At 38.1% G+C, this 18967-nt stretch overlaps 1 protein-coding gene across 4 annotated transcripts in view; it reads right to left on the bottom strand.

Annotated features, from left to right (window-relative positions):
- The window catches only part of LOC109093705 (exocyst complex component 6B-like), a 90769-nt gene that overhangs the window by 28108 nt on the left and 43694 nt on the right, over positions 1-18967 (bottom strand). For 2 of the 4 annotated variants that reach the window (XM_042759862.1, XM_042759864.1), the window contains exons 16-20: positions 13231-13342; positions 9006-9140; positions 8677-8856; positions 6629-6658; positions 1381-1522 (exon numbers count right to left, since the gene is read on the bottom strand). In XM_042759862.1, coding sequence (XP_042615796.1) covers positions 1381-1522; positions 6629-6658; positions 8677-8856; positions 9006-9140; positions 13231-13342 — 599 coding nt within the window. The remainder of the gene's footprint in view (positions 1-1380; positions 1523-6628; positions 6659-8676; positions 8857-9005; positions 9141-13230; positions 13343-18967) is intronic. The other 2 variants (XM_042759865.1, XM_042759866.1) reach the window with 1 other exon arrangement.

Here is an 18967-nt window from a genome sequence, read left to right as displayed (position 1 = left end):
AGACTCCTTGAGGGGTACAACAGCTTGCGGCAGTACCCTCAAAGGGACATCTTTGTACTTATTCAGCCCAAAAGATTCATAATTAATGTGCACCTTTTAGGGGTACAAAGTTGGGTACTGTCCCAGTAACAAACTGTTGCACCCCTAAATATACAATTTTTGCACATTTATTTCCAGACATTGCTACCATCAAGATGATTGTCCACACCTTCAACTTTACACATGTAGACTGTTATGCCCTTCTTTCTTCTAAAACAGTTTTTAGACTTCAATACATTCAAAATGCAGAAATCAGAATACCTGCACTTCATGGTTTACCCATATTCAAGATAAGTTGGGCCTGCTTATGATCAAGCTTTATACAAAGATCCTTATCGTTTCTTGACTTCATTGGGTCTGCATATCCCCCCTTCCCCCCACAGCACAGACACATCCAACAGTTGATAGATTTAACCACAGACATATCATCTGTGCATTCAAGTGGTTATGTTATTTTAGTTCTGTATTATTTTCTAAGACCCAACCTTGAAACCGTTAACACAGTGACCTCATTCATTAAAGACTGTGAATACTGAGTATGAAGGGAGGGGCCTTTCTTTTTTTACTTGAGTGGCATTTTGATTAAAGCTCAGTTTTGTGGTTTGAGGCATACAAATACAAGTGGGACATCCAAATCAACAGGACATGGTCTCTAAAAATTAAAGCAATCACTGATATGGTACTTATCAGGCTGCTTGGTAAATGAAAAAAAAAAACACACCAAAAAGGTGGCATACGGTGTGACTGACATAACATTCTCTCTCTGTCTGTGACCTCATGGTAAATCTATTATCCAGCTGGTGTAAGGCAGTTTTAGCTGTGGTCACATGCAAAAACTGTGAGGAGACATAATCCAAGCAGGGTTACCAGGTTTTCACAACAAAACCTGCCCAATTGTTACTTACAACTAGCCCAAAAATAGCCAAATCGTGTATTAGGGGGTTCCCAACGGTACAAAGGCTGTTCCAGGGGGTAAATATCATGTTATTGGGGTCACTTCAACCCGCGGAAATAAAAAAACAACCCGCGGCAACAGTGTTAAAGTAGCCCAATTCCACTGGAAAACAGCGGACCTGACAAAACTGGATACAAGCAAAAAATCTCAAGCTCTAGCTAAAAATGCATACTCACCTTTTTCTCTAACTTTCACCTCAATCTCTAAGAAAGCGGTGTCAAATGAAAGGTGGTTACAGCAGACACAGCATTGTGGTGTAATAGCCTCCAGTACAAATTAGGAATTTTTTTAAACTGGGCCACAAACAGAATGAAACACAATCATGCAGTCAGGTTTAAGGAGGCTTATGAATGGTCATTCAGCTTTTTGCTCCAGGTCAAACTTACTCTCGCACTCTTTGACATCCACGTTGAACTGCTGCAGGGCTCCCATAGACACTTGCCTGACATCAGCCTCCAACAGCAGCTGCAGCAGGGAGGTTGAAAGGTGTTTACAAGCTGACATACATGCTGTCTGAGCCACCTTCCCCTACAGAGAAAGAAGGAAAGGGGAGGGAGAAAACAAAGATATGTGAGGTTCACATATGGGGTATCTTTCACATACAGCATGACCCTATACAGCAAGTGGTAAAACTTTGGACATTAATTTGAATTAAGTTTGCATGTTTCTCCCCTCATTTTTATCTGTCAAACTGAAACTTGTGTGATACTCCTTTCTTTCAATCAACTGGCAGAATCTGCTGCATTCTGGTCTCTTATGTAGTCTCCATGAGCACACACACACACACACACACACACGATATTGTATTTACGACCAAACAAGTCCATGAACACATGCAATCTCACAAACATAAAAAGTGGAGCTTAGCAGCACTCTGGTGGACATTTAACCGGGAGAACTGCAGTGCTGTTTATAAACATCAACACACATTCACCATCACACATGCAGATACACACACAAATTAAGATCCAAGCCGAAAACCTCAAATATGCCATAGGAGAAATAAAAGGGAGGAATATGCCATTCAGCGCCTTCCTGACAATCAGGGTAACACTTCAGGGGAGATCCACAGCTATTAATATGACACTAAACTTGGAAGAAAACAGCAGACTGGAGGGCCAAGAGTCTATGCGGGATTTTTATCTTATGGAGTCAAAAAATAAAAACAAAAGACCATTATACAAGAGGACTTCCTGCACACTGAAAACACTTGGGCAATAAATCTAGTGAAAGGAGGGATCAATACACAGTAAATCCATAAGAGAGAGAGGGTCAGGTCTTTTTTTATCCCTTTTTGTCCATGTTAGATGGGTAGAGAATGGAAGAAAAACAGAAATCAAGACAATGCCCTCTTTGCTCCGAAGTCATCTCATCCTTTCCTCCTCTTCCTCTGTCTCTCTCCATCTACCATGGAAAATCCACTGTAGTCATTTCTTAAATGGAAGCCACTAGCATTAACTAACTAACCAATGCTCAGATAAAATAAAATAAAATAAAATAAAATAAAATAAAATAAAATAAATAAAATAAAATAAAATAAAATAAAATAAAATAAAATGAAGTAACTATTCAAAACAGCAGTAAAATTAAATTAAATTAAATTAAAGATAAAAAAAAATAAATAAATAAATGTCACTGCATTTGAAAACAGGTGGCATCAGAAACACAAGTGATGTGTGAGACCAATTCTCAACTAACTTTTCTTTTCTGAGCCAAATCTAACCAGCTACTCCAAAGTTTTTCACCACATTTACTACGGACATGGTTTGCACTCGCAGCCATCTTTACAATTAATTCCACTTGGCTATATATAAAGATATCTAATGCAATGAACCTCATTCGGTTTTAAAAATGTTTACAAATACTTTTCAGGGTCACTTCACATTGTGTGAGCACATGGTTTGCAGCACAGCCACAAAATAAGGTTGTTCTTACAGAATCAGAGGGTGAGAACTGGGGAGGATCATCAGTTGGCCATATGGCTTTGAACTTCACTTAGCCAAAAAGGTTTTTTGTACACAGTCGTATAAAGTACACCGTACACACACCTGACCGACAAAGACCTGAAAGGAGGTCAGATGGGGTTGAAAGGAAAAGCTCTCCCTTCCTCTCTCACTCCAAAAAGAGGAGGATGGAGGAGTGTGATTGTGTCCTGTGTGGGGTCAGGTCCCATGTGTAACTGCTCTAATCCATCTCCAGCAGCTTCTGATAAACCTACGGCCTTTGTTAATCTACAGATGACATGGATCTAATGAGTAGAAAACGGTTTAGCGTGTTGGACATGAACGGAGCATAACATAGCTTAACAAATACCACAGAACAGTCAGCACAGCTACGCATATGTACACACATTGCAGTAGTATTCAGCCAGCCACTAATCAGGATGAAGCACTAACTAGGCGATTATAGATGATTAAGAGTGCATGCTATGCGCTGCAGTGATTAAAAAATAAACACACTTGTTTTCCGGTCTACCGTCTGTTTATGTGTAAATAGCCGTAATAAATCACAGAGGCCAAAGTAGTAAGGGGTTTGTTGTTTCTGGTCCTCATGGTGGAATGAAGACACACACGGATACCTGTCTCCTACTGGGGACATTCTAATCACTCATGAGTCATTTGGTCTGATTGGAGGCGTTTGTAAACTCAATGTGGTAAGCTTTGATTTTTTGAAACAAATAAGAGTCATTACTGATGATTGCACATCTTGGAGGGGGTGAACAGATATTCAATTTCCTTGTATTGATCTTTAATTTATATGTGCATTTATGTGGGCATGTAATATTTTCTGCTGTCCAATTAATTTAGAAACGAAAACATTTCAAGCCCTAAATTCTTACTGAACAAAAGGAAAGAAAATTACATGAGTGCAACTGAGATTAATTCATTTACATTTCTAATTTATTTTATATCCGAAGCAAGTTGTTTTTAAATGAGTTCTAATGACTACAGTAATTCAAAATGTGGAAAACTAGATGTGTCTAAACTCTTGAAGTGCAGTGCATGTATCACACTGTATCAGAATGTAAAGAAGTTTGATATGAACTGAAAATTGGTAAAGAACCTAGATAGCATTTCGCACATCACAGGCGAATCAACTAGGGATTTAATCTCAGGTGCATCCATTTACCGGTTTCAACCAGCCATGTTTAAATCTGATCAGATTAGCTACTGTCAACACTAACACAGGAGCCTTCGTTCAAAGATATGTGTGTTTAGGGTCTGATTTAAACAGTTCTGCTTCATATGGCTCACCCCTCTCACAGTAGCACATTTGTTTTTACAGTTCAGGGCAGGGGGATGTTAACAATTAGCTCAGGGGCTCGAAAGAGGGAGTGAAATTTAAAAAAAAAAAAAAAAAAAAAAGTAGGGAAAGGGTGAAATGAGTGAACAGTTAGAGGAGGCTTGCACTCCTCCTCTCCAGCCCCTTAATTGAACAAAGGCTCATCAAAGCCCTCATTAAAAACTACTCAACAGCAATTGGCTGTCAAAATAAACAGAACACACAGTACAGTGAGACAGAAAGAGAAACAATAATAAAGTAAGAAAGAGGGATAAAGAGGAGGAGGAATACTAGAACAAAAGGTTCTGAACAGTGGGCCAATGTAGACTTCTAATAATAATAATAATACTATGTTTGAAAAATTACAACCAATTCTACAAACAAAACCCCAACACACACCACACGTCAGCCCTGGAAAAAACTCAGCAGAGAGGCTCTCTCAACGGACTCATATTTCAAACACTTCCGCTTATTTATGCAACACACACCGATCCCTGTTTGTAAAAACAATGTATGTACACTCACGACATCCTAATGAGAAGCAGAGACTATTGCTCGAGGATAACCGATGCCTGTCTGTGCTGATTACGCTCTGGTCAGAGGAAGGGAGATAATATGTGTTGAACTTCCCGACACCATGCTGAACCGTTCCAGCATTTCACAAACACAAAGGGAAAACAGAGACGGCAGCCAATGAGTTTGGAGCTCAAATCAGATTTGAAGTAAATAATGACAAATAGTGTTCCTCTTACAAGGTGCTTGATGATATTTGATATGGAAGGCCTCTCTGTTACCTCTGGGTTTCCCACAGCTACAGTACAGTAGGCCAAGAAGCAAATCAGAAATCCAACACACATTTTGACACCTTGCTTTGGAAATGAATAAAAGAGCTGTTTTTAAAGGTTTTAACAAAAAAAAAATTTGTGAAAGCGGAAAGGCTGCTTAATTGTTTTTGCAATGTTTTAAATTCAATTCAATTCAGAATCAAACTTGGATGGATAAATAACTAATGAAAGTTATTTACAGCAACAAAGCAATCATATTCTACTGTTAAAAAGTTTGGGATCGGTAAGATATTTTTATGCTTTTGAAAGAAAAAAAGTCTCTTATTCTCACCAATGCTGCGTTTACTTGATCAATACATTAAAACAGTAATATTGTGAAATATTACAATTTAAAATAACTTTTAATTTAATATTGGTGTATTTATTTCTTTAAAAAATAAATCTTACTGACCACAAACATTTGAACGGCAGTGTAAGTTGCTGACATTAAATGTTTATGATTTAGGCAACACCAGAAATGACAACCATTGGTGATGCAAATGAAGCTGAGCAGAGTTCAACTTCAGGCAAATGTACAGTGTGACGTAAATGCCAACTACAAATGGAGAGCAGACAGGGGAGCTCACGTGATCCACCTCATAAATTTAATAAGTAACAATCAAGATTTTGAAACAAACCACTTTCAAATTAAATAAGAAAACACAAAGCTGAAAACATTCTTCTAGCAGACAGAGTGGACATCTATTTTTGTGTCTGCGTAAGACACTACAATATAAAGCTCCCCATATAAGCCGCCACATTTTCAGAGCATCTTGCCAGCATCAGCTCAGTAATGACAAGAAACACTGCATGTTTGAGATTGCACACAAAAGGTTTTATGGATCAGACAGCAAAAAACACTCACAAAATGTTTGCTGAAGCATATCAGTCTATGAACAGACCACCACGTAGAAACAGCATGTTATGGCACAAAAAAGGCTCCCCAACCCTAAGTGCCCTGCCAATCATTCAGTTCCATCAAGAAAAATACTGTTTTTCCAAAAAATGTCAGGAAAGGAGTTGACAACCTGAGAATTTTTTCTCTCAAACCACAGTGTACAGCCACAAATTTAAATCCTGACTGTTACCTGTCGTTCTCTCTATTCTTGAGCATACATGAGTGGGCCTTGTGTGTTTATGTTTAATACAGGCCTTAACACACTTTCCACAGTAAATCACCATCATATGATGCTTTATGTTGTCAGTAGTACATGGATTTAAGCAAAAATCCATTTTCACATTGTTTACTCTGCATATAAGCCTATGCAAAGTAACATTATTGGTGCAGGGCACACAAAAATCCACACCATTAGCTGAATTTTACAGTAAAGATCTACAAACAAATTCTAGAAACCAAAGGCACAAAGCAGCACTACTGTCACCTCATTTGTGTTCCATAACCAGCATTAAAAATGCATTTAAAAATCTATGAATGGGTCAGATGAACACCAGGCAGCATGCGGAAGTACTGTGACGAGAAATGGCCAAGGTTATGCCTGAAGTTAGACCACACTGTAACCATACTCACCGGTAGCGTGGCGTGCTCTATAGCATTGCCCTACAGAAGATAGACAGAGACAAAAATGTAGGTCAAAAGGACACATTTATGACTCCCCCTGGGTTCAAATGAAGTCGGTCAACCGCACTGTCCCATATCAATTTGGCCAAACTGTTTACGATCGATACAGAAAGTCCCTCTGAGTGTCAAAGATGGTTTGTGGTCAGGTGGGAGAGGCCGAGCAGGGGAGCGTGACTGATGGACCTGTGGCTTTGGAGTCATTATCAGAGTTTTGGCTGTGAACTTGACTGCAGGGTCACTTTCACACACACAAACAGACAGTTCTTGACCTTTCCTGAAAACCATCAGGAGTGTGAACTGGGGACATGGATGGGGCTGACTGAAACAGGATGCACTATGTTCACATGCAGAGCTGGAATGTGCAAACACAATAATATAAGCAGCGTATCTGGAAGAGTACATGATCGTTTGACCGTACGTGTGTGGTTTGGTGTTTTGTGTGGGTTTGCGTCGACGGAGAATGTGAGACATTCAGCCTGACTTCAACCCAACCTGGGGTCGTACAAACATTGCCCCCTGTTGGTCAAATCCAGCCAAGAACGTGAGGGCTGTTTTGCAGCGGGCTGAAAGGGTCGTATTTCTCTGTTACTGAAAGCTTAGAAAAAGGGCAGTTCAGGATTTAAGAGATTACAGGAGCGCAGGAAGCAGCATTACTGCCACCAACCCTGGATCAGAGACAATTCCAGCCAGTCATGCAAACACGGGAAGGTGTTTGGTTAAGGCCCGTAGGAAGGAAAACTCTTAAATTCTTTAATTATCAGAACTCCCTCATGACAGGGGTCAGGGCCGGGCTGTGAAAAGCTGAAACCTAAGGTCACACAACATGATCTTTTTAACTCCATATCAGCTGAGCCACACTGGGGCTTGCAAGCCCAGAACACTGCAATACTCTTACTTGCTATGACCATACTTAGCTTTCCATCAAAGTTCAAGTGTACTGTGAGTAAAATTTTCTTTAAAGCAATGGTGTCAAATAGAAGAGACCACAGTTTCAGGCAGAGCATGTTGAGCCTGTGCAGCAGGACCACGAGGTGAAAGACAAATAGCATGACAAATAAAAAATAATAATAATTTAAAATTTGTATGAAATAATTAATTACCTGTATTATTGTTATTATTATTATTAATTATAATAATAATAATAATAATTTATTAACATACACAACTAATTAAAAGTTTGGAGTCAGTATGATTTTTTTTTTAATAAATTAAATTAAATATTTTATTCAGCTAGGATGCATACAATTGATCAAAAGTGACAGTACATACACAAATTTACAATTTTGCAAAATATTTCTTTCAAATAAACGCTGTTCTTTTGAACCTCATATTCACCAAAGAATCCTGGAAAAAATGTATCACTGCTTCCAAAAAACAGTTTTTAATAATGATATTAATGTAAATGTTTCCTGAGCATGAAATCAGCATATAAGAATGATTTCATGAAGGATCATGTGACACTGAAGACTGGAGAAATAATGCTGAAAATGTAGTTTATCAGTCATCACATTGATAAATTACATTTTTAAATACATTAAAAAATTATTTTAAATTGTAATACCATTTCACAATATTGCTGTTTTTTGATCAAATAAATTCAGCTTTAGTAAGCATTGGACATCTTACCAGTCCCAAACTTTTGAACGGTAGTGTGTATAAAACTGATGTAAATGAGCAAAAGAGAAGCAAAGTGTGTGCCACCCTAGACGGTTGCCTCTGTCGCCACTGCAAAATATCTTACTTTAGTCCAACCTCAGTTCTATTTTTAAGGAGCAAATTTTGTTTTTGCAAAATATAAAAGGCAATATGCAATATCAGGAAGGATAGAAAGTCAAAATTCAGACTAAAGTGAAATTTGGAGGTGCAAAGGAACATAACCTTTTCTTGGCTGTGTCCAAAAACTGTAATTATTTTAAGTAATCACATAGTCAGAGTGCAAAAATGGCTTTTACACAAAAGGAGCAAAATCTTCATGCGTGTGTGGATGAAATACTCACAGGCAGGTGAGTGAACACTGCAAAAGTGCTACAGAGGAAAGCGATGAGGTCACTCAGGTAGTCACTGGCCTGCGCACCTCCCTGTGCTGCCGTCCAATCATAATCAGCCAGCTGCAGAAACTGGTCAATCTTTTGATTCAGGTTAGTGTAGATCTCCTCTTCAGCGGCATGCCTTGCATCCTATACAGAAAGAAAGAGAAGAGAATCCTAAACAGGCACAAAATGTATTGTAAAAATACTGAATAGTAATCCACACAATCCGTGTGTGTGTGTGGGGTGGATGGGTAGGTGGGTGGGTGTATATTGACATCTTAGCTGCAGGCTCCTACCTTGAAGGTGGAGGTTCCATAGAGTTTGGTAGCATTAATGGTGTCAGGAGGCACGTTGGTTATATTGGAGATGAACTCTTCTAGGTAGTGACAGGACTGCTCCAGGTGAGTGGTGTTGATGATGATCTGAACCAACTTTGGGAATCAAAAGTGATTTCAAATTATGACTGATCCATTTTTGTCCAAATCAGTTTTTACTGACAAAGCGCAATTACAGTACATACATGAAAAGGTGTAGAAATGTAGGTTTGTGACACTGAAGACTGGGGTAATGGCTGCTTCAGCTTTGCCATTACAGGAATAAATTAAATTTTACAATATATTGGAATAGGAAACAATTATTTACAATTGTAATAATTTCACAATATTACTGTTTTTACTGTATTTTTTTGTTAAAAAAAAATACTGTCTTGGTGAGCATAAAACTTCTTTACATAAAAAAATTACCAACCACAAACTTTAAACCTCGTCATAGGATGTTGCTAAAAAGAACATTATTTTGTGTATTTGGTGTAATGAAATGTGAAAATGCGTTTTAAGGTTAAAAACACAAATTATTTTCCACATATTGTACATTATTGTTTGTCATCTATGCCCAGCCTTTCTGAAACGCATCGATTTTTACAAAGCTCATCGTTCTGAAAAGCGAGGTGTGCTCTGATTGGCCAGCTATAGATTGTGTTGTTGTTGGGTGAGTTGTTTGATGGTTTGTCGGGTATGTTTCGTGGTTTTGCATACTGTGATGCCGTGTCTGCACTGCACATGCCTGAGTATTTGTGTTGATTTCTAGTTGTGTCCTCTTTTGGAAGGCCAAACAAAGTAGTCGTTTAAACGAGGCGTTTTAGGAGGGTGTGGACGAGTCTTAATTTTTATAAAGAATATCTCTTTGGGTTTGAGACTTTAGTCTTTGCAACTTCAAGGATCTTATCTATTCACGAACAGCTTGTAACACTCCAAATAGAAAGGAAAACTTGAAATCGCATCATATGACCCCTTTATGTAGTAGTGCATATTACTTTGCTAAACTTAATTTACACAGTTATGTTGCTGGATCAGCATAGTTTACTGGTACAGGTACACATCTAATAGAGCTTGTCTTTCAATAGTAATGCATCACATTTTCAACCAACTTTAGTAAAACTGCATAGGTAGTACAGTCATCACAGAAAAAAGCAGTGCTTTGGGGAAAAGATTCTGGAGGTATGCGTAATAACAACCAGCAAAAGCCCCAAGTGGGAGTAATTCCAAAGGGGAAAGGGCATAGAGAGGAAGTCAAGGGTACATTTAAAGGGACAGAGAGAATCTGTCTGTGGGAAACAGACCAGGAGCTGCTCTAGGTTCAGTTAGCTGTTCTGTGGTGTAGAGTTTGAGGTCCACAGGCAGGGCAAGGCTGTCAGCAGCAAGGCGCTGAGGCACATTGGTGCTAATTGAGGCCAGACATTTAACTTGGACCCGTTCTTCCCTCCCTCTCGCTCTCCAGTCATGGTGCACCATGCAGGGAGGGAAGCCCGATGCAGAGCCAGGGTCACACTTCCGCACCTCTGCCAGATCCGGGGCAAGACAGGGGGAGGAAGGAGCTTGATATCTGATCTGGTGTGTGTCAGTGTGTGTGTGTGTGTGTGTGTGTGTGTGTGAAGGTAGTAGTAAGACTAGACTTTGCTGTGCAAACTACCTGAAACCAACAATAAAGCTTTTGCTTTTTTAAAATACAATACTGAATGTCTTTCTTTCTTTCTCTGCTATTCTTTCATCATTTTCTCATCAGCGGCACCCGACTGAACCAAACACATCTGGATTCGAGGGGTTATAAACAGGCCAGACTGCAAGCAGAATCAGCAGAGCGGAGAAGAAACTAACCACATTTGAGTGAGAAACACGGGCAGAGTAAAGCAGGGATGGAGTGAGAGCAGGGTGGGAAAAATTACACGTCACCAGCCAGTGGCAGGTCAACTTGCCATATCTGCCTGCCACTGTTGTGGACAGTCCATTTCAGATTGGCCTTTGACATTAAATGCTGTTGTTTAGATACAGCAATGCACTTTTTTTGAAGTAACACATTTTGAAGAGTCTGATCATTATTTGTCAAGATCAAAAGTCTTATTTGATCAAATGTCTAAAGGCTGATTTACTACTTCTCTGTCAGTTTTTTATTTATAATTCTGCGTTGTTGTCCTCATCGACATGCAATTACACATGCAGACCTCTAGTATGAAGTGTCCACGGGCATGTTGATGGTGTAACCCACAGCATCAAGGCAAAAGCCAAAGAAGAATTGATTGCAGCAAATAGAAAGCGACTTCTTTTGCAGCTTGAGTGTTAAATATGAACAGATAATTTGTTCATATTTGTTCATAAAGAAGAACATATAATTTATTTTAAAACGCTCAAAAACGAAAAAATTTAAAACGGAGATGCCTATGAGGAAATGCACCGCTATGGCAGATTTTTGTAGGGGTTGTAGCTAGAGGTCTGCAAGCCCATCGGGTGCCAAGTCAAGGAAATCTAATCATGTAATCAAAATCGTGAATCAAATCTAATCAAATCATGAGTTGAGTGAATCGTTACATCTCTAGTTGACCAATCACAGACCAGCAGACCAATCACAGCACTTGTGGTCTGTGTAGAATTGACACGTTGTTACATTTCTGTGCCATAGGCTATACGTGCTACGCCCAACCTATGGCGTAGTTTCGACGCAGAAGTATAAATCAGCTTTTATTTGTGAGCACTTCAAAAGAAATCGCTTAAAAGAAACCAACTGTTTACTTGATTTTTAAATTTGCATGTAGTCAATACTCTCCATAAGAGGATAACATGCTATAGTGTAAGTGTAATTGAATGCTAAAATATAACATGCATAGAGAGTTGTTCTATATATTTAAATAAAAAATAGCGGGTAAATAAAAAAAAATAAAAAAAAAAATGGTTCCCATCCTTGGTGAGAAAGGCTACTAGAGTTTTAAGGTGGTCTATCTACAAGATATGTGGAGAGGAGTGGTGTCAACTTTAACACGTTAATGCTTGTGATTAATTTTACAATCCTTAACATGTTAAAATAATTTAATGCTATTAATGCAAAATTGCTGAAGCACAATTTCTATTCTAACCCTTTAACCCAATTTTGGCTTCTCTGCTTGCAATCAGATCATTTTTAATCAGCTAAACTCTGGGAAAGTTTCCAGTCCAATGATCCAGTAAGTGAATGCATTCAAACAATCCGGCCACAAAAGCGCTAATATAAAGGAAATTAGACTGATTACTTCAGAGATTGCAGGGAGAACAGAGACTTGCATTGCGTTTTCAGTGAATGATTCATTCCAGTGTGTTTCGCTTTAAAACACGAGCTCTGTCATATTTTGTGATAATCTCTAAAGAGCGCGAGCCCTTACACCTCACACGTGCTGTGTGAAGTACAAACGGAACGGATTGTCAACACATCCCACCGCTGTATGGCCAGATGAGACGCAAACTACTTTTTCTCGACTGGATAACTAGTCTCACTAGTAGAGTTTTGATGGATGAAGACTGCAATCAAGGTAAAGACGATCGCGGTTGGGTACAGGAGTCATACAGGAAGCACGTGTGAATCCGTTATAATAATGTGTGTATAAGTGCTCTTGACGCACTGATCACACATTGTATTTATGCACAGGCACAGACATTTCCGTACATTCATGTTGTTAACGTTGTTTTTGATTTGTCACTTTTATGTTGCTTTGTTTAGTTATACTGAATGGATCCCGGTACTATAGTAAATATATGCAGTCAGCAGGCGGTTGGTTTAGGTTTTTTTTTTTTTGCATCTCCATGAGGTCCTGTTCATTATTCAGATTTTTTTTCCTTTCATATGTGTTTATATGGGTTATTTGGTTCTTTGGTTTCCTTCTGATTTTTGAGAATCACCCTTCAATCCTTTGGTTTACTTTGCTGGATATAGCAAATGATGACAAAATGAACATTTGAAACAAGATAAATGGTCTATGCTTAATTTCATGAAGTGTGCGATTAATCACGATTAATCACAGAAAAAGGGTGTTGTTTATTTGAATGAAGTTTTTGATTGATTGAGATTACTAGTGGAGAGTGAAATAATCGTATTATTTAAGACCAGGTTTCCAGCGCAGAAAACTAGAAGACAGTGGACTGATACAACATCAAAGAGGAGCAACATGGATGTGGGAATATAAAAACAGAAACAGATGGAAGAAAATAAAAAGATCCTCACCTCTGCCAGTCCTACGTTTTTCTTCTTTATGGCATACTGTAGGCAGTGGCTAAGGGTTCGTGTGAGAAGGAGGTTTGTAGACTTGCGGATCATGTCATCAATTTCTGTAGAGCTGAACATGAAAATTCATCTAATTAGGAATATAGTTATAAGTATGTGTTTATATCTATAAAGCAAATACATAACCACATATTGAGGATTGGAGGGACAAACTGTACCCGCAGAGGACTGCGTCCTGCCCCACACACAACAAGAAATATATTCAGTTATTTCCTCTTTTTTTTAATAAGAAGGAATCTGTATTAGCTTACCCCCAAAAAAAATTAATAAGATGCTCAATGTCCAAGTTGCTTAGAGCCCTTAAATTAAATACACTACTGTTAAAAAAATTGGGGTCAGCATTTTTTTTTTTTTATAAATTAATACATTTTTTTTTGCAAGAATGCATTACATTGATTAAAAGTGTTAGTAAAGATATTATTACAAAAAAATATTTAAAATAAACACTATTCTTTTTAACTTTCTATTCATCAAAGAATCCTAAAAAAAAAGGCAAGGTCAGATTTTTTATAGCACCTTAAAAGCAACATAAGTGCTGCACAACAGACAAAACATAACATATCACTCTTCAATAAAAAGGCTTTCTTCTATCCTAAAAAAAGTCTCACAGTTGCTACAAAAAATGCTTATGTTAATGTTATTTTTATAATTTTATTGTTTGAAATTATTTTTAATGTAAATAAAGCATTGGTGAGCGTAAGAGACTCCAGGTCTCATTGAACACTTCTATAAATACTTGGTGCAAATGATTTTATTTCAGACCCAACTTTTGGAGAGCAGAATCGTAAGCAAGATGTTTTTGTGGTCCAGATTTACATAAGCATCGTTCTGACTCACAGAGCGTCCAATGTGCTCTAATCACAGCCTTAATACTCCACCTCCTCTGAGAGAAAAATGGCACAAACTGGAACCAAAAAGATGTAGTGAATAAGATGGAGAGGCCTACACACATGAACACTCACAGACTATGGGTGGGATTTAAAACCACTCATCAGGGCCCAATAACACCGTCTGGATTTCAGTAACGCATGTTCCAAAAACCAGAGAACAACCACACACAGAAATACTGTTTAAATCAACATGAGGGAAAGAGGTGGATATCCCTTTTCTTTACTCTTCTCTTCTGTTTTATTGAAGACCGATGGGGGAGGGGAGGAGCAAAGCGGGCTAGTGCGCGTTAGTACAGCTGCATCTTTCTCTACTTCCCACCACAGACTGACTCACAAATAATTAAAAGAGAGTTAAAAGAAAGAAAGGGACAATATGTCTTAAGCGTGTCTGTAAATGTGAGCCAATGCCCAGGATGCAAGAGTTTTCCCCCTCAATCTGAGCAACAAACGCATTCCTCGCAAATTACTAAATCGTCTCTCATTGTTTCGAGAAAAGCAGAGGAGGAATTTGAAAAACGTTCCTCTCCTCAGCAGGGGGAAAAATCTCTGAGCTCCCTCCACTGACTTGGCAAGAGGAGAGCCGAATGGAGCAGAGAGATGGAGGACATAAAGGGAGAAAAGGAGGTGCCAATCGATCACAAGATGATGGAACGTTGCTTACAGACCAATACTCAAGATTAAAATATTAACATCTACTGTCCTGCTGCAAACTCTAGGTGACCGTGAGACATTTTCTGTGTTACTTCGTTTAAGCTTTGTTCAAATTTTAGCAAATGCCATGTTGGGTTATGGTCACTGGCTTACAGATGTTCATTACCATAACATAGCTCTGATTTTGTACATTACAATTTGGAAATGTTCCCAGTATAGAAGTAGGGTGAAAAAGAAAGGCCTGGCTTTATAGTGAGAACTTAAAGTGAGGCATTGTTCTTTTTGTGATTATCTGGAAACTGACAGTGTCTGGATAAATCCAAAGGCCTCTGGCTATTCCTCATCTAAAGAGGGAGGGAGCTGCGAAACAGAAAGAGAAATTGTAGTCTGATTAAACACAGACGTTTTACATTTGATTTATTCATCCATTTAACTCTCTCACTTTTTCAGTGAAAATTAGGGTAGGGATCAGTCTGATAAACAATGATCTGAGAGAAACAGATGATCAGGGAACCAACGGAGACTGAAAATGTCCAAAAAACTTAATTGGAAAAAGAAAAACTAAACAGAAGCAGCAAGCGAGACAGATACGGCTCACATCAGTTAGCACAGAACGTATGTTCATTAGCTATTCAACCATCACAAAGAGTAACGTTACAGCTAGAAACAACTCAAGTGTAACTTCAGGTTAATATGGTTAATATGGCTCTCGTGAAGGTCTAAAGTTCGCTGGACATGCATTGGTTGGGGGGGGGGGTCACATACATTCCTAAAATCTGTTCTCCAGGCACCTGCATGGACTTGAACCCCCTTCCTTCCCCCCTCTGACTGCATCTCATCTCAATATTAGTGGAGAGTGACCACAAAGACTAATTGCCTCCAGTGGACTAGTCTGGGTAGTATGCAGAGCTGTTCCTTTGCTCCTTTGGTGTGCCAGTCATAAGTTTCCGTTTCTAATATCAACAGGTTTTTTTCTCTACACCCTTCCACACATACCCAGAATCCTGACCCCCATTATCTTAGACCTCTGGCTGAATGCCATCTGGCTGCCTCTTGCCCTCTTATTCAATCACACTTGTGCTAATAGGGAGTCATTTTTACAAATATGTCAAATACGAAAAGATCCAGCAAGTCGAGACATTATTTGATAGCATTCTTATATTAGCTGTGTGTATGGGGGATTTCAGCTAGATCTGGAGCCCTGGACCTCACACGCTGAGGCCAAAAGAGGTCAAATGTTTATTGTTGAATTTTAACTGACATTTGAGCATGGGGATCGGCCACGTTCTAAAAACCACATAAGAACATGAACGGTGAATGTGAGGAGGCAGTGAGTAGCCAAAGACTTGGTAGGGGTCCCAATAAAAGTGAGACAACTTCCTCCCCCAACATACATACAAGATTATATATGGCATGGACACCTTTAAAACACAATACAAGTGTAAAATATTAAATGGCTTCTTTTTGAGTACTATTCCCACAGAGTTTAAAAGCCAATGTTATGATTTTACCACTGTGTATAGGATAAGGTTTAGTGATGACTATTCAAAAAACTTTGACTGCAGAACGCCACAATTGATAATGTTCTTTCCATCTACCCTTAGGGTGTCTCATTTATAATCGAGGATCAGATTGACCAAAATTGCAAGCAAATAGAACTCACCAGTGTGAATGCCTGTAGATTAAATAATTATGCAAAATTAGTAATTAGGGAGATTTAACCAAACAATTCACATTGACAAGAAAAACAGAACACCACTGTTCTTGGCTGAATAACTTTAAACATATTTCTAATTATTAAAACAAATCAGACATTTAAAAAAATTATAATAAATATACAGTGCATTTTAGGCCCAGTTTTAATTAGGGTTCTGCTTCTCAGTTACACTTCAACAGCATCAAATCATTTTGTACTAATGTAGGTTTATTACATTTAATAATCATCGCTAGGAGACATGAAAACAATTCACTTCTTACTCCTAATATTTTACCTAAAGATGTAGATGTAGACTACATTCAAACATTTGGCAAATGTGTGCAGCTCTGTGATGTTGCACAAAATTAAAAGAAATGTTCTGCTTCTTTCAGATGCAAGCTATAACAACAAAACAAATTAGGCTGTCCTAAGAAATAAAAAAACTAAAAATAGAATAATACAAATCAATAGAACAACATGAGAATAATACTCATAATTAATAGTTGTAAATGTTTTTAGCATATTTTTCCCTTAAATAATCTTGCAGGCACGACTGGGCTCCAATACTTTGACACCTCTGATATAAACAAAGCATTTACCCTCAATGTCCAAAGCAGCTACAGAGCAGCTGGACAGTTTAGAAGAATTTAGTACGCACAGACTCTGTCAGACAGGGAAAAGGTATTATTGCTCATTTAAAATCATTCTTGTATTGATTGTAGAATGTATCTCTGAAAACAATACTTGTAGTGCACAGGGTGTCTTTGGACAGGACAATCATTGTTTGAAATTAAGCCAATGAGTCAGGAAATACATTCACCTTTTCAAGACTTTTCTACTGTTATCATGGGCATCATCTTTCTGAACACTCTACAGGCGACACTGTTAAGAGTGTCTGGCTGGCTAGACAGTCTCTCAGACACTAATCACTAATGATGATGATAATGGAGTAGTAATTTGGTAGGATGCCGGTTTCTACGTGTTCTCTGTCCTGAATCACATTCCCCCATTTCCTCAGTAAACCTCTAAACTGCACCACAAACCTAAAAACTACACAAACATACACACAAGGATTAGCATACCCAACCGGGACATCCGCTTTTAAGGTAACCAGACCTAATGGGGCCAGAGACAGAGAACATCAAACGATCACAATCGGGAGGACTCGTCTTAGTACATAGCTCAATCAGGAGGAGGCAGACAGAAATGCCAGCTATGGTTCGACAGACAGTGACCTTTAGCCTCGACCCCATGACCTACTGTTCAGTTTAGGAGATTAGGAGACGCGGTGAGATCTCAGATCACAACACAACATGACTGGGGTTAAGAGGTGTTTGGGAGATTAATGGTTAAGAGATTTTAATACAAAAGGGTGAGGGTTTGGTCCTAAACAGAGGTGACCCAGAATTTTAATCCTGCGTTAGTAAGGTTCTTAGTTTGAGGAAAAACATCCTTGAAACTACTGTATTTTAAGGTGCACTATGGAAAAATGTACTGGATAACCATATATGTCCAAATTAAACATGTCTAATTAGTGACGCAAAGGATATAGCAATAACTGTGTAAGTGCCAATACCAATAGAAGATAATGTAATGTTTATTTTAAGTGCACACCACAGTTACAGTATGTTCTGTAAACATACAGTTCAAATATTTGGGGTCAAATAAGTTTATGTTTTTGATTTTTATATTTTTTAATTTAAAATAAATGTTCTCTGTTTGAATCAATTTTAAAATGTAATTTATTTCTGTGAAGGAAAATTTGAAATTTTTAGCTGTCTTCAGTGTCACATTATTCTTTATTTTCATGAATAGAAAGTTCAAATGAACAATTTATTTGCAATAGAATTCTTTTGTAACAAATTTCTTTACTGTCACATGTGAGCAATTAAATGTGTCCTTGCTGAAGAAAAAGTATAAAGAAAAGAAAAGGTAGTGTAATTGTGGACAGTCAGATGGATTATGATTGTTTTTGTCATATTTGTGGACTCCATTAATCTTGGAGTTAAAGCCATTTTTAAAAAGTAATGGTTACGTGTATTGTTCTTACTGTGAACAGGCTTTAAACCAATAACTGAATAACTAGATTACAGTGGTGATTTTTTTAAAATACAGTATAGATTTAGATTTAAATTTAAATTACGATTGGGATGAGCAAGTCACTTAAAAGTAAATACACAGGCCATTCTAAGCATGAGCAATAGGAACAGCCATACTTGACTAAATAAATAAAGTTCACTCTATGACTTTATATAACAGGTTGCTAAACAGGTCTTTAGTAAATCACTGAGAAATCTAAAAGTGCGGTTTTCACAACTGTTTGTTTTCTACATTTGTGAAATGGACTTCTCTTCTGAGAAATATCATAAAGGGAGATCATACCGAAGCACCATTTCACAAAGCCGTTTATTCTGTCCAACAGTCTGCAGAATGGGAATTT

The sequence above is a fragment of the Cyprinus carpio genome, chromosome A7, assembly GCF_018340385.1.
Source record: "Cyprinus carpio isolate SPL01 chromosome A7, ASM1834038v1, whole genome shotgun sequence".
Classification (NCBI taxonomy): domain Eukaryota; kingdom Metazoa; phylum Chordata; class Actinopteri; order Cypriniformes; family Cyprinidae; genus Cyprinus; species Cyprinus carpio.
Note: the sequence above shows the minus strand (reverse complement) of the source record. Positions and strands in the feature narration are given on the sequence as shown.